General features: G+C 49.7%; 1 protein-coding gene across 2 annotated transcripts in view; it reads right to left on the minus strand.

Moving 5' to 3' along the window:
- Nucleotides 1–3,232: 3,232 nt before the first annotated feature.
- The window catches only part of RUNX3 (RUNX family transcription factor 3), a 37,850-nt gene continuing 27,397 nt past the window's right edge, over nucleotides 3,233–13,685 (minus strand). For both annotated transcript variants that reach the window (XM_071767815.1, XM_071767814.1), the window contains one exon: nucleotides 3,233–4,507. In XM_071767815.1, the coding sequence (XP_071623916.1) occupies nucleotides 3,984–4,507 (524 nt within the window). In that variant the 3' untranslated portion in view covers nucleotides 3,233–3,983. The remainder of the gene's footprint in view (nucleotides 4,508–13,685) is intronic.

Consider the following 13,685-nt stretch of genomic DNA (forward strand, 5'->3'; position numbering starts at 1 on the left):
CAACTTGAGACCTCTTGTGCCCTCTTGTCTTGCTGAGAGTTGCCTGGGAAAAGAGCCCAACCCCCCCCTGGCTCCAACCTCCTTTCAGGGAGTTGTAGAGAGTGATGAGGTCTCCCCTGAGCCTCCTCTTCTCCAGCCTCAACACCCCCAGCTCCCTCAGCCCTTCCTCACAGGACTTGTGCTGGATCCCTTCCCAGCCTCCTTGCTCTTCTCTGGACCTGCTCCAGCACCTCAATCTCCTTCCTGAGCTGAGGGGCCCAGAACTGGACACAGGACTCAAGCTGTGGCCTCCCCAGGGCTGAGCACAGGGGCAGAATCCCTTCCCTGGACCTGCTGGCCACGCTGTTCCTGAGCCAGCCCAGGATGCCATTGGCCTTCTTGGCCACCTGGGCACACTGCTGGCTCCTGGTCACCTTCCTGGCAATCCAGGTGTCAGCTCAGCTCCTTGGGACCCTACAGCACGTTGGCATCAACCACTATTGTAGGCTGGGATTTGAGTGGGTTTATTTTTTTTGTTTTGTATTGTTTTGGTTTGGTTTTTTGTTTTTTAATTCTTTTCAGTTGTCATTTGGGTTCTGGAGACGAGTGGTGAGTGTGAAGGAGTTTGGGCTTGGACTGCCTGGGAATTTGGGTCCTGTTTCAGATTTGTGTCAGAGCTTTTGTGTCTCAGTGCGGCGATGCCAGGAGGAGGAGGTTGGGGTGTGGGGTGCTTGGCTGGGGGTGTTGGGATCACCTGCCAGGTCTTGCTTGGTGCAGTGTGAGTGCTCCAGATGCACCTTGGAGAAGCCTGAAGAGTTTTTCTCCGAGCTGACAGCCCCTGCTCATCAACCTTGTGAAGAGACCTGGCTGCTGGACACCCACCCAACACCTGCTGGGGCCAAACTGTGGCTGGGAGGTGCAGGGAGCACCCCCCAGACACCAGGCCCGGGCACAAGGATGCTGAGAGAGGTGCTGAAATCACCCTGGTGAAAGAGCAGCAGGAATGAGCTTTCCTCTCTAGCAGGGCACAGATCTTCTCCCCGCAGCGAGAAGTGAGCAGGCAGAAAGGCAGGGGGGGTGAGTTGTAACATTACATTTATTATTCCACGTGGAAAGTCATGAAAATGATTACAGGGAGGAGGGCCTGAGGCTATAATCAGGTACATTGGGTAAGAACATTGACACAGAGAACAGAAAAAGCAGAACTGACCACTGTGCTGTGGCTTTTCTACCACTGCCACGAAGGAGCCTCCTCCAGCCAGGGCTTTTCCCAATGACTTCCCCAGGAACAGATCCTCCTCTTCCTCTCCCTCCCTCCCTCCCCACCTCCCCCCTCCCCAGTGACAAGTGCTACAGGTTAAAAAGATGGGCTACATATTAAATACAGGGCATTACCTTCAAGTAGGGCTGGTATATTACTCAAATAACCACATTATTTGGTATCACTAGCATTATTATTATTTTTTTTTAATGTCCATTGTAAGACACCATTTAAAAATCCAACAACTTTAGCCTTCCTTATCTACAAAGCTCTTTGTTCTCCTCTCCTTAGTTGGTTGTTGTAATTTTACCCTGCACATACAAGTATTAGAAGCATTATTAAGAATTGGATCCTTCAACACATTTAAGAATTATATTATTATAACAAATAAGACCAAAAATTAGATTTTATAGTTAAATATTCTGAGCCAGACAAAGGGGGTTTACTGTACAAGCAATTGTGCATTTTTTTTTAAAAAAAAAAGCAAATTATAGTGCAAAGCAAAAAACATTGGCCTGTCTCATGACCATTTGCATACAACACAGGTGCACTACTTACACCTTCACATGACAATATGTCATAAAAACAACATCGTTGCCATTCTTTTCATTATTTTATTTGTCCTCTTTTAAATTCACTCTGAAGAGTCTTAAATTAACCGAGTACTACAAATGCCTTGTTTCCTTTGTGCTTTCCATCAGTGGCAGAGATCAGATGATAAATGTAAATGCATCAGAACACAGAACACAGGCTGCTGTGATCCAGTTTCTTGGTGAGCCCCTAGGAGTGGTGCTCACTGTCACTAAGGCAAGTGAAGGTTGCAGTTTTGCTGGGGTTAGGGGTTTTGTTGGGTTTTTTTTGTTTTTCTTTTTTCCAAGTTATTATTATTATTATTATTATTATTTTAAGGAGTTGTTCTTCTCCTTGCTTCTTTAACTCATGAGTGGTCATCACAGCTTTCCAAGGAAGCCAGGATGTCTTGCTCCAGTCTTGACGTGGTAGTGCAATGTACAGATGCTCTGTACCTTGATCTGGTGCTGGGTGGTGGTGGCTGAACTGCTGTAAACTTAGAGCAAGGGGCTGGGAAAGCAGCTGGGGGGGGGGTGGTTTCTATTTTCTTACACTCGTGTGAACAAAAGAAAGAAAAAAAAAAAAAGAAGAAAAAAAAAAAAAGAAAAGAAAAGAAAGAAAAAAGGCCTGGTTGCTGGTGGCACTGGGATCTGGGACTGTCCAGGCTCTGGTACCACAGCTATGTGCTCCCTGGGAACCTGCCCACACACCCTCAGCCCTGCCAGGACAGGGAATCCCAGAATCCAGCCCAAATTCCCAAAATGGACTGGTGGTACCTTTAGTGCCCCTTCCTCAGCTTATTCATCTACAGGTACCTGTGCTCTGGATCACCTGGGGGAGAAAGAAAAGAGGGCAAGGGGATGGGAAAGGTGTGGTAACAGTGCTTGGTAATATTCCCACCACCAAGGGACTGGGAAGAAATTGCTCCTTTCTCCAAATCTCAGTTAGGACTTTTCACAAAGTCACTTCTTCCAAAAAAGTCATCACGTGTCAACCCCCTCTGGGTGAAAACATAGGAAAGAATCATAAGAGGAATATGATGCTTTGCCACCAGCTGTGTGTGTCAGCACTCAGAGAGGATGAAAGGCAGACCCAGGGAGCAGTGGCAGTGTCATGCCAAAGGCACCCAAGTCCTTTCTGCAGCTCACACGTTTGGAAGTGCATCTCAAACACCTGGGATTGTCCTGAACGCCACCTTGGCCTCAGCCACCACCACTGAGGTTTGCAAAGAGGAGCAAAGAATCAAAGGGTGAGGTCAGGACAAAAGAGCAAGCAAAACAAAACAAAACAAAACACGTCCCATAAAAAAGTACATCTTGTATGTAAACATAGAGGAAAGGGGGGGAGGAGGGGGTGTCAGGCAGGGATCAACCACGTTACTGTTTCAAAAATGACGACAACAACAAAAATGAACACTACAACTTCTGTCGTCAACAACAAATAATAATTAATAATAATCAATAATAATCATATCACAGCTCTTGTTCACATGGCTGATGCTGACTGACTGGCCAGGAGCAAGCAGCCCCCACGCCTGTCCAAATCCCCGGGGTTGTGCTGTAAACCAGACTCTCACGTGCTGCACATGTGGCTCTTTGGTGGTCAGGGGCTCTACACTGGTGGGGAGGGAAGGAAGGGAGACACCTGTTGGGGCTTTTTTTCTTCTTTTTTTTTTTTTTTTTTTTTCTTTTTTCCTTTTTCTTCAGTTCAGTCTTCCTGCCCTGGCAGAGATGGCTTGGGCAGCTCCCTGGGCTTTTCTCTTCTCTGAAACATTTTGCAGAAGGAGGGTGAGCTTTTTGTAACTTTTGAATGCTTTGTGTGGGGAAGGGGGATGAGTGAGATGACTGAGAAGTGCTCTTCAAGAAACAAACATCTGATTCCACACATCCTTTTTCTTTTTTTCTTCCCCTATGTACAATCCACACACTGTAAGAGGAACCACATAAAGTGACAAACTCAAGCCTTGTGGACATTCATCTTGAAATGCAACGTAGGTCCATCTTCACTTGATGTTTGCCCATGCTTGCACGCAGAGGATCCTGGTTTCCTTTTGGTTTTGGAGACTTTGGTTTACCTTTATCCCTAGGCATCATTTTCCTCTATTCCCTACCCAAAGGAGAAACAGAAGGGTGGCTGATTAAGTTAAAGATACGGGTGCCCAGCTGAGTTCCTCCTAGTAGGGTCTCCAGACTGACTCATCCATCCTCCCAGTAGTTGTCATGGTCGTCGGCGAGTTGCTGTGGCTCCCGTCTGCATCCACCCCATCATTCTGATTGCCCAAGTTGGGATTCATCAAGTTGTTCCCAGCCGAGGCACTCGTACAAGAAGAAAGCATCCTGGTGGGAGAACGCTCCCCGCCCGCCACCATGGAAAACTGGTAGGATCCCGAAGAAGTGCCGTAGTACAAATGGTAGGGAGAGGGATTGGCCTGGAAGGGGCCGCTTTGGTTCTGCGTGGAGCCGGGGTAAGGGGGGGGCAGGTAAGTGTGGTGGAAACGTGTGGTGGTGGGCATGCTGGTCATGCTGATGCCCCCGATGCCGGTGGCGGAGGGAGCGGCGGTGTAAGGGAAGGCGGCGGACATGGCACCGGGATAATGCATCCGGGGGTCGGAAAACCTCGGCTCGGTGAGGGCCGGCAGGGTCGGGAAGGAGCGATCGAACTGCCGGGGGTCAGAGAAGGGGCTCAGATCTGAGGTGCCTGTTGGGGTGGAAGGAGAAAGTGGGTGGTTAGAGCCCAACCCGGGAGACTTTATGTTTTGTCTTATCTCCTGGGCTATCTCCTTTCCGAGAAATTAAAAGCCAAGGAGAGAAGCAGTTCCCTGAAACCGCCGGGGGAAAGAGCTGGAGGACTTAAATACAATAAAATCCTAAACCCATTTGTTTAAGTTATTCCCATTTCCTGTCCTAAAAATTTTTGTTTCCTATCCAAGAAGGGACACGACTAAGCTGACTTCTCTAGGAGCCTATTCATCTCTGGCGGCTTAAAAAAACCACACCCCGTAAACACAGAAAAAAAATGTTTAGCCATTACATCAGCTGTGTAGTAAATAAATGGATGCAGGCCCCAGACAGCCAGTCCTGGAGATAGCTGGTGGTGTATATACACACACACGGAGACAAGGAGGAAAAGCTGGAGTCCAGACCAGCCTGCTAAGCCTTCTTCTGGGTGGCCTGTTTGTCCTGATACCATCAGGGGATGGAGCTGATAAACACACAGCTGAAAACTCCCAAGCGAGGAGCCTCAATATCCCTCTGCTTGATTTCTCTGTGTATTTTTCTCCTTCCAAGAGGATAAAGAGAGTGAGAAATTCAGGGTTGTTTTTTTCTTCAGCTGGGGGAAGGCAGATCTGGGTCAGCGTGCTGGGGACATTACCCTTGGATGCTGGAGCCCCCCATGCATTTCTTGAGAGGGCTCTAAACCCAAAGGGAGCCACACTGCCTGGTGCTGCTGGGTCCCATTCTGCAGGAAGCCAAGGTCAGAGATGGGAATCCACACCAGCAGAGCCTTTGAGGACTTTTTTTTGGTCACATTGCTGGCTTTCAATTCAACTCACAGCAAAAATGGTGCGAGTTGAGGACAATAAACACATTTGTTAGTTTTAGATATGCATATAAATACAGCCACACACATTCATGTGATTGTATGCTTGCTGTGGATGCACAGAGCTGTGTGTCTTACATATATTTATTATAATGAAGCATTTTTAACTTCTGGTGTTCCAGGCCTTGCAGCATTTCCCCAGGGAAAAAACACTCGAGCAAACCCCTTCCAGCTAACTAAGGGCATGCTCTGGAGGAGCAGCTGGGGAGGGGATTTGATCTGAACTCATCACAGATGAGTCCTTCAGCCATCGGCTGCTGCAAGGAGAAGGTGAGGGCAGGTTCCTCCCTCCCCTCCGGACGTTTTGCGGCCGATCGGCAGCGCCTGCCTTCCCACGCAGGCTCCACGGAGGAGAAAGGTGGGGGGAGCACCTGGTTTGTGGACGTGGCCGTGGCTTTGGGGTGAGATTAAGAGAGGAGCAGCTCCAAGCTGTCGCAAACCTCACGGCTCTGCACACACCCGGGGCTGGATGCAGCGTGGAAGCGGCTGCCCGGCTGTGCCTCCTGCCTGCTGCGTGGAAAGGGAAGCGTGCTTGGGCTGGCTGGAAAAGCAAAACGCTGCCAAAAATGCTCACAACTGACCAAACCAACCCGATTTTAACAGCTCGGCTTGCCGGCAGGATGCTCTGCCCCGTCTCAAAGCCACGCTAGTGCAAAAAAAAGCAGCACCAAAACTGCTCTCGGGCGCTGCGAGCTGAGGTTTGGAGTCTGCAAGAAGCAGCCTGACCACAGCCTGGAGCTTTAGCAATTCAGTAGCATCGCAGGTGGGACCACAGGACAAAAGTCCTGCCTGAATTTGAGACTGGAGAGAAAAACTATAATTTTCTGAGTGCCTCCTCCTTACACGCTCCAAGCCCTTGCCACTGTGCTCCAAGCAGCTGGACTGTTTTGCCGTACACTGAGAGAAAGAAGCCTTAAAATCCACCCCCTATTCCCCAGAAAACCCAGACTGCTGCACTGCACCTTCCCGGGAGCAGATGACAATCTCCAGCCATCAGACCACGTTCCTTCATTAGCTTTCACAGGTCCATAAATAATATTCCATAAAAATGCAAATGGAAATAAACCCCAAGTGCTCAGGGCACATTTCCCTTTTCCTCTATAACACACTCAAAGGTGGTTTTTTTTTTTTTTTTTTAAGGAAAAAAAAAAAAAAAAAAAAAAAAAAAAAAAAAAAAAAAAAGTTATGTTTTATTGGCCTGAACTTGCAACATTTGGCAATGGGTCCTGGCTACTAATTTAGATGTAAGAGTGTTAATTACATGCTGTTTGTGATGAGCAAAACAACAGTGCTACTGTTGGGTTTGGGGACATTCAGGCTCTTGCCTGCAACCCCCCGAGCTCTCTGGTGCCAGTTTTTGAACCCTGGGGTCTCTGACAGACCAAGGCTGCAGGGCTGGGTCTCAACAGAACAACTGTGTGTGTGCAACAAACACAAAAAACAAATTCTCCACAAAAAATCCTTCCAAATCCATGCAAAGATTCGAGCATCCAAGCGACCACCACTGCGTGTTGGGCTTGAAGCCCGGCCCAGAACGCAGCTCCAGGTTTCCTCAACAAGTTCGAGGCTAGAGGAAAAAAAAAAACCAATAACCTAACAACCCCAAAAACCAGAACCAACATGGGTATTTATCTCTGTGTTATCAGGGGGGGTTCAGCCAGACACCAGACTGCTCTGCTCTATCACGTCGGTCTCTGTTTTCCCGTGGCCCTCAGTACCTTCCCCGGCACCCAGAGCCTCCCAGGGCCTCGGCTTCATCGCCCGCCACGGTGCCTGCGGCCACCCCGCCCGGGGCCCGGGCTGCGGGAAGGCCCCGGCGGTCCCGCCGCCAGCAGAGGGCAATGGCCGCCGGGCCCGGGAGGAAGGCGGCCGCAAGAGGGCAGCGCTGGGCCGGGGGAACCGCCGGGAGGGCCGAGTCCCGAGTCCCCCTCAGCGCCATCGCCTCAGCGCTGCCCCTCAGCCCAATGGCCGCGCCTCCAGGCTGCCTCTCCATGCCACCTCCTTCACCTCAGGACTGTCCCTCATCCCAATGACTGCGCTTCCATCCTGTTTCCTTCACCTCAGGGCTGCCCCTCAGCCCAATGGCCGCGCCTCCAGGCTGCCCCTCCATGCCACTTTCTTCACCTCAGGGCTGCCCCTCCATCTCAGCCCTCACCTCAGAGCAGCCGCTCCGTTCTGTCTCCCTCTAAATCATCGAGGTTGCCAAAGCCCCTCAAGGTCATCAAGCGTCAGTCCTACACGACCATAACCCATCTCCTGAAGTCCCATGTCTGCCTGGTTTTTTGAACACCCCTTGGGTCGGTGACTCCACTGCCTCCCTGGGCCGCCTGTTCCAGTGCTTGACCGCTGGCTCTTCTGGTGAAGAAATTTTTCCTGCTCTTCAATCTGAACCTCTCCTGATGAAACTTGAACCCGTTTCCTCATGTCCTCACTTCAGGGCTGCCTCACAGGTCCAAGCAGTTTGGAACCACACAGCCCCATTCCCGCTGCCCTGGCCATGGGCATGGGCCCTGCATCCAAGCACAATTCCCACTGAAACAGTCCCAGCGAGGTCCAAATAAAACCCTGTCAATAACACCCTCCATAACCACCTCATTCAGCAGCGGAACAACCCTCCAACACGCTCATCCAGCCATCAAACAGCAGCCTGGAGCAAGAAACACGCTGAGAAAACGCCAGGGAAACAGGAGCGGGTGAAAACAAAACCTTGGGCCCCACACTGCCTTCAAAATCAGACCACAACAGGCTTTTAAAAAAGCCTTTAAAAAAAAAATAAAAATCACACCTCACTGTCCCCTTCCCCAGCGCATCTCACACACATCTGCGTGGTAGCTGGTGCTGCCTCCCAGGATTTACTCGGGTTTGCCTCGCTTACTCGCCATCCAGCCCCCATTTGCTTTTTTGGACTCTGGCAATCTGAGCTTGAGTATTTCAGTTGTCCAGTTGCCAATCAAAATATTTGAAGGAAATGTTTATTTTCTTCTCGAAATCACACCAGCTGCTGCGCTAACTGAATAAGCCCATTTAGCTGTAAGAATTTAACCATTGTAAGAGTGAATTGAGTCCCCCAACTACTCCAAAATCTGACCCAATCTATCAGCGGAAATGTCAATGTTTTGGATGGGAGTTTGGGGAAGTGTGGAATGTGTATTAAATAAAAGCCATGTAAAGGTCAAAGCCCTGATTAGTAATGCCACTGTCTCCTCGTTAGGGCTGCACTGCCCAGGGGACCACAGAGGCCAGGACACACCCCGGTATTTAATTGTGCAGCTGCAATTTGCACCTTTTGAGGACCCCAAATCCCCTCACATCCAGAGCCAGATAGAAACAGGCTCTGAAAGCAGCTCAGCCCCTTTCCAGATAAAACACAAAGTGATACAGCAGCTTTCTTTTTTTGCCTCAGAGACAATGTGGGTCTTTTCTTGGGTGGATGGCAAGGATAAATATGGATAATGCAAGGATAAATGCAAAGAGCTGCTTCTGATAGGAGCTAAACCTTGGCTGGTTGGCAGCAGAGCCGGGCAGGGTGACAAGGGCTGGTGGTGAGCACGGAGGAGGGGAGGTTGGTTCATGAGGCTGTCAACCACAGAGATTTCTCTGGGTGTGTTTAGCCACCTCCCTTGAGACCATGCTGGGGTTGGGAGCTGCCTTGGATGGACTGAAATTGGTCCCTGCCTGCACCCTTGCAGGGTCAGGACTGCTCAGAGTTCCCTTGAAGTCCTCACAGAGCCAAGACAATGGACCCTGCAAGAGGTTTTGGGGACTAAAGGTGGTGATGTGCGTGCAGCTCAGCAAGAGGTGTCTGTCCCCTCACTGGTCCCCGTTTTTAGGGCTTTGGGGAACATGCTGTGGCTTATCAACCAGAGTCAGCAATAAACCTGAGCGTGTGTGGACATTATACCACACACACAAATACACAAAGTGTGTGGAGCACACAGCGAGAACACCGGAAATTTAAAGGGAACTTGATAGTGTGGCACTCTGAGGGTGTACAGAATATATAAATATCCTCAGCCTGGCAACATATCACCTTTATATTTATATGCATGTACATGCCTTGCAAAATTGTCATGAAAATATAGCCTGGGGGGAAAAAAAACCAAAACCTCCTTTCCTGTCTTATGCCATGATGATTGACGACAATGTAAACACTAATGATACTTTATGCTTACGTATGTAACACACGTACACGTGTGGGAGGGAGTGGGGACAGAAATCCTCTCACTATATACACCTTTGGCTCTTTTTTCTCTACGAGTTTCTGTGATGCTTGGACCTCCAAGATGTTTTTCAGCTTTTTTCTGACCTCTCTTCCTCTCTGCTTCCTTCCCCTGATCAGAACAGCTCCATCTGGGAGCAGGGAAAGGCAGGTAGCCAAAGATGAAGAGTCTGCTCTGTACGGGAAGGTGGATGAGATGCTCATCTCTAGAGAAGTCACTGCTCTCCCCCCCACCCACGCACGTAGGAACGTTCTCACGCCTCTGTCCCGGATGTTAACAAGTTCATTTGTTTCCCAGTCAGAGACAACTAAAAAAGAAAATGGCCCCTTCCTTCTACCCCACGAAAAAATAGAGCAAATTTTATTTTGGGGCAGAAGGGGAGGTGTTGAAAAAAAAAAAAACAAAACGAGGGTGTGAACAGCATCCGTTGTTACACACCCACGGAGCAATTGTTCTGTATCTGATATAACCAGTGCACAAACTGGGTGCAAGTGCTTCCTCTGCACAGATTGGGGAAAAAAAAAAAAAAAAGAAAAAATACCCCAAACCAAACACAACAACACATATGTTGCTTACCACCCCAAGATTGCCAAGCATATTTACTGCTCAGTTTTCTGGTTTTCTTCAAATACCATGTGCTGCTGTGCAGACACGGGCTCAGACCCCAAGCCTACCTCTGTGAGCAACACAAACCTTAGCTCTGCTCTCCTGGGTCTTCTCCCAGCACTTGCAATCAGATCCCAAATATGCTGAGCAACAGCCTCCCAGTCCATCCAAGCAGGCAGGGCAGTGAGGCAGGGAAATTCCCAGGTGTTCCCAGCTCAGTGAATCACACACCACATCTCAACCTCCTCTGCACACACTTTGAGGCCCACTGGGATGCTCCCAGCCGTTCCTTGGACCCATCCTGCCCTTCTGGGGAGGACCCTGCTTCTACCATGCAGCTTAGATTTATTCAGGGCTGGTTCAGCCCCATCTTCCATGCCAGCACTGTCCTTCATAGCTTACATTAGCTCCTCTCCCTCCCTGTTTACCCCCTGGATGTATTTATACAGAGCAATCAGCTCCACTCCCAGCCTGCCTTTTGCTAGACTAAACAAGCCAGGCTCTTTCAGTTTCCTCTCCTGCAAGAGCCTCTCTTTTCCCCTCGCCATCCTCTGCCCACATCCCTCTGCCCGGCACGCACCGCATCAGCCTCGGTCCCTGAGCTCCACCCCGCAAAGCTCATGAATAAGGTAACGGTGCTAATTGGAGCGGGTGGGTGGGCTGAACGGGAAACGCTCCCTTGATTGCAGGCACTCCCTCTGGCCTGCCTGCACTTTGCTCTTTACCTGTATTCAAACGGTATTTAAAAAAAAAAAAAAAAAAAAAAAAAAAAAAAAAAAAAAAAAATTAACAAGCCCTGACTACATAAAAGGAAGTTGCTGAATTTACAACCCAGCCTGCAGCTAGACCACCTTGCCTGCCGAGCAGGTTTGGACCAAGCCAAGTCTGCCATGGGAAACCCACTGAGAAGCTGAGGGGGTGAAAGGAGAGGGGGATCCAGCCCTGCTCTGCCACAACCAAACAGCCCCAAACCCAGGCGGTGCCCTCCTGCAGGGACCCCGGGCTGCAGGCAGAACCTGGCAGTGAGCATCCCAACGCTGCCAAAAACCCCCTGTCCAAGGCAGGATGGCATCCCCAGAGCCAGAGGCAAATTCAGCCAGGCTTGTTGCAAGCTCAGCTGCTATTTTGCTTGATCGCTGTTTTGTGGGAACTGCAGCATTTCAGCACCCAGAGCTGGGGCCGGGAGACAGAGGAGGCTGCACGGGCGGCCGCGGGTGCTCGGGTTCTGGCTCGGGGGATGCTCCCGGCCCAGCACTCGCCTGTGGTTCAGCTTTGAGCATCACATGCCAAATTCATTTAATGGATGCCCACTGCAGAGCGGGCAGATGTAACTGAGAGGAGCAGAAAAGCAGTTTAAAGATAGGCACAGCAGCCCGGGGAGCCTGAAAGCAGGCAGGAAACCCATCTCCAGCATGTTCCTTCCTTTGAGGCTGAAGCTGAATCCCACAATATGTTTTCTTCCCACTAATGCTCGCCTAGCTTCCTTTGGAAACAATTTAGTCTCTGCCCATGGTAGAATGTTTTTATCCATTAAGAAACGGATATTTTAAAGAAACCATAAGTCGATCTGGACAGGGATTAAGAAGCAGCAGTTCAGTGTATTTGCTGGGCCCATAATTCAGGACTGAACCTCAGAGCAGCCACGTTGCATTTCAGAAACAATAGGGCACCCGCTGCCTATGCCAAGAGGCTTCTTAAAAGTAATGTAATGCTTAAAAAATGTATATTTAAAAAGAAAAAGAGAGAGATTTTACTTTAAATGGTGACGCATTCTGCTGATGCTTATGTTAAAAATGTTGCATTGGGCTGGAAATCAAGCTGGTTAAAGCTGAGCAGTTTCCAGATCAGATCTGAAAGCTCTTCACCAGTAAAGACAGTGTCTTCCAAACTGTTCAGCAGACAGTAAGACAGGGAGAGGCAGGATGGAGGTTGTAAAAGGATCCAGAGTTTGCTGTTCTCCCTGTGAAGTCGAGGGAATTTGAAGCACTATGAAGAGCGTGCAAGGGGATGTTAAGTGCATTAATCAAACCAGCTTGCTCCGAGTAGATCAAATTTAAAATCACTTTGCAATTGTCCTCGTGTACTCAAGGCCCCTTCATGTTGCTGGACAGTGCACACAATTGCTTTTGAGTGGTTGAACATGTTCCCACCACAAAGCTAGAACACAGGAGCTGGCTGTATGGGCGGTCCTTCCTTTGAGGTCCTTCCTCCTCTGATGCAATGGGAATGAAATGGTTCAGGATGAACCATGGACAAGGGCAAAGTGTCACCTGGAGAATCAGGGAGCTGCAGGACCATCCCAGGTGTCCCCAGGGAGGACATGTGTCTGTCACCATCCTTCTCCCCCAGAGCAAGGAGGTCTCAAGAAGCAGCTAAAGGCAGGCAGAAGGGAGTTCCTTTAACATCTTGCTTCACTTTTGAGAGCTACTTGAATTTTTTTTTTTTTTTTTTTTTTTTTTTTAAGCTAGAAGACAAAATTCAAACTGAAGCAAGCACGCAAGGCTCTGGTTTCATGTGCCCCATAATAAGGAACCATTTCAAGCCATCCTAATGACAGCTTGGTGTCTCGCTGTGGAGACGGGAGAGCTGGGATTTCAAAACCTCAGATTTTCCAGACCTCACTGGAGAAGTATTGGGCCAAATCCTCAACAGAGGCAAATAGTTCTGCTCTGCTGAAGCCAGGGCAGCAGCACCAGCTGATGAGAGAGAAGGGTCTGCTTGTCCTACCTGCCAGATTCCCACCATAGCCCCACTGGGATGAACCCAGAATTTCCCTTTCCCCCCCCCCCCCCCCCCCCCAAAGCAGTGGAAATGGGACTGAAATCTGGTCTGTGGAGGGAAGCAAATATCTGTCCTGTTTGAAGGCAGGCATGAGGAGCAACTGACTCCCTGCCCATCCGTGTGGGGTAAAGACTGAAGCCACTGAAAGACACTGACACTGGGCAGGGGGGAAGCAGGATCCGACCCTCTTGGCCACGGTGCTGAGCATGCTCTCCTCCCATGTTTCCTGGCATGTCCTTCAGAAATGTGCAGTTTTCTCTTACCAGGAGGTTTTGGGTTTGAGACCATTTAACCTCAGGACGATCATTTTACATGGGGACTATTTATAACCTCCCAGGGCTGCTTTACTGAAAGGCTTCTGCAAATGGCTGGGGGCCAGATCCTTCTCCCATGTGTCCCAATGTCCTTGCCATGATCTCCACTGCGGCCACAGCCTTCAGTCCCAGGGAGGAAAAGTTGGACTGAGCCAGAGCAAACACATCTCCAAAGAACCCCAATTCCTCCCAGAGACCAAACGCTGTCTCCTACGTGCTCCTTCGCTTCAAAACCCAAACTCCACGTGCTGTGGGCAGGGATTGGAGGTGCCTGATTTCCCCCTCGGTGGCCGAGGCTGTTTCCAAGCATCTCAGCTCCCCAGCCTGGTTTTGCCAGAAGTGGATTAGGAAGTC

The sequence above is a fragment of the Heliangelus exortis genome, chromosome 24, assembly GCF_036169615.1.
Source record: "Heliangelus exortis chromosome 24, bHelExo1.hap1, whole genome shotgun sequence".
Lineage (NCBI taxonomy): Eukaryota > Metazoa > Chordata > Aves > Apodiformes > Trochilidae > Heliangelus > Heliangelus exortis.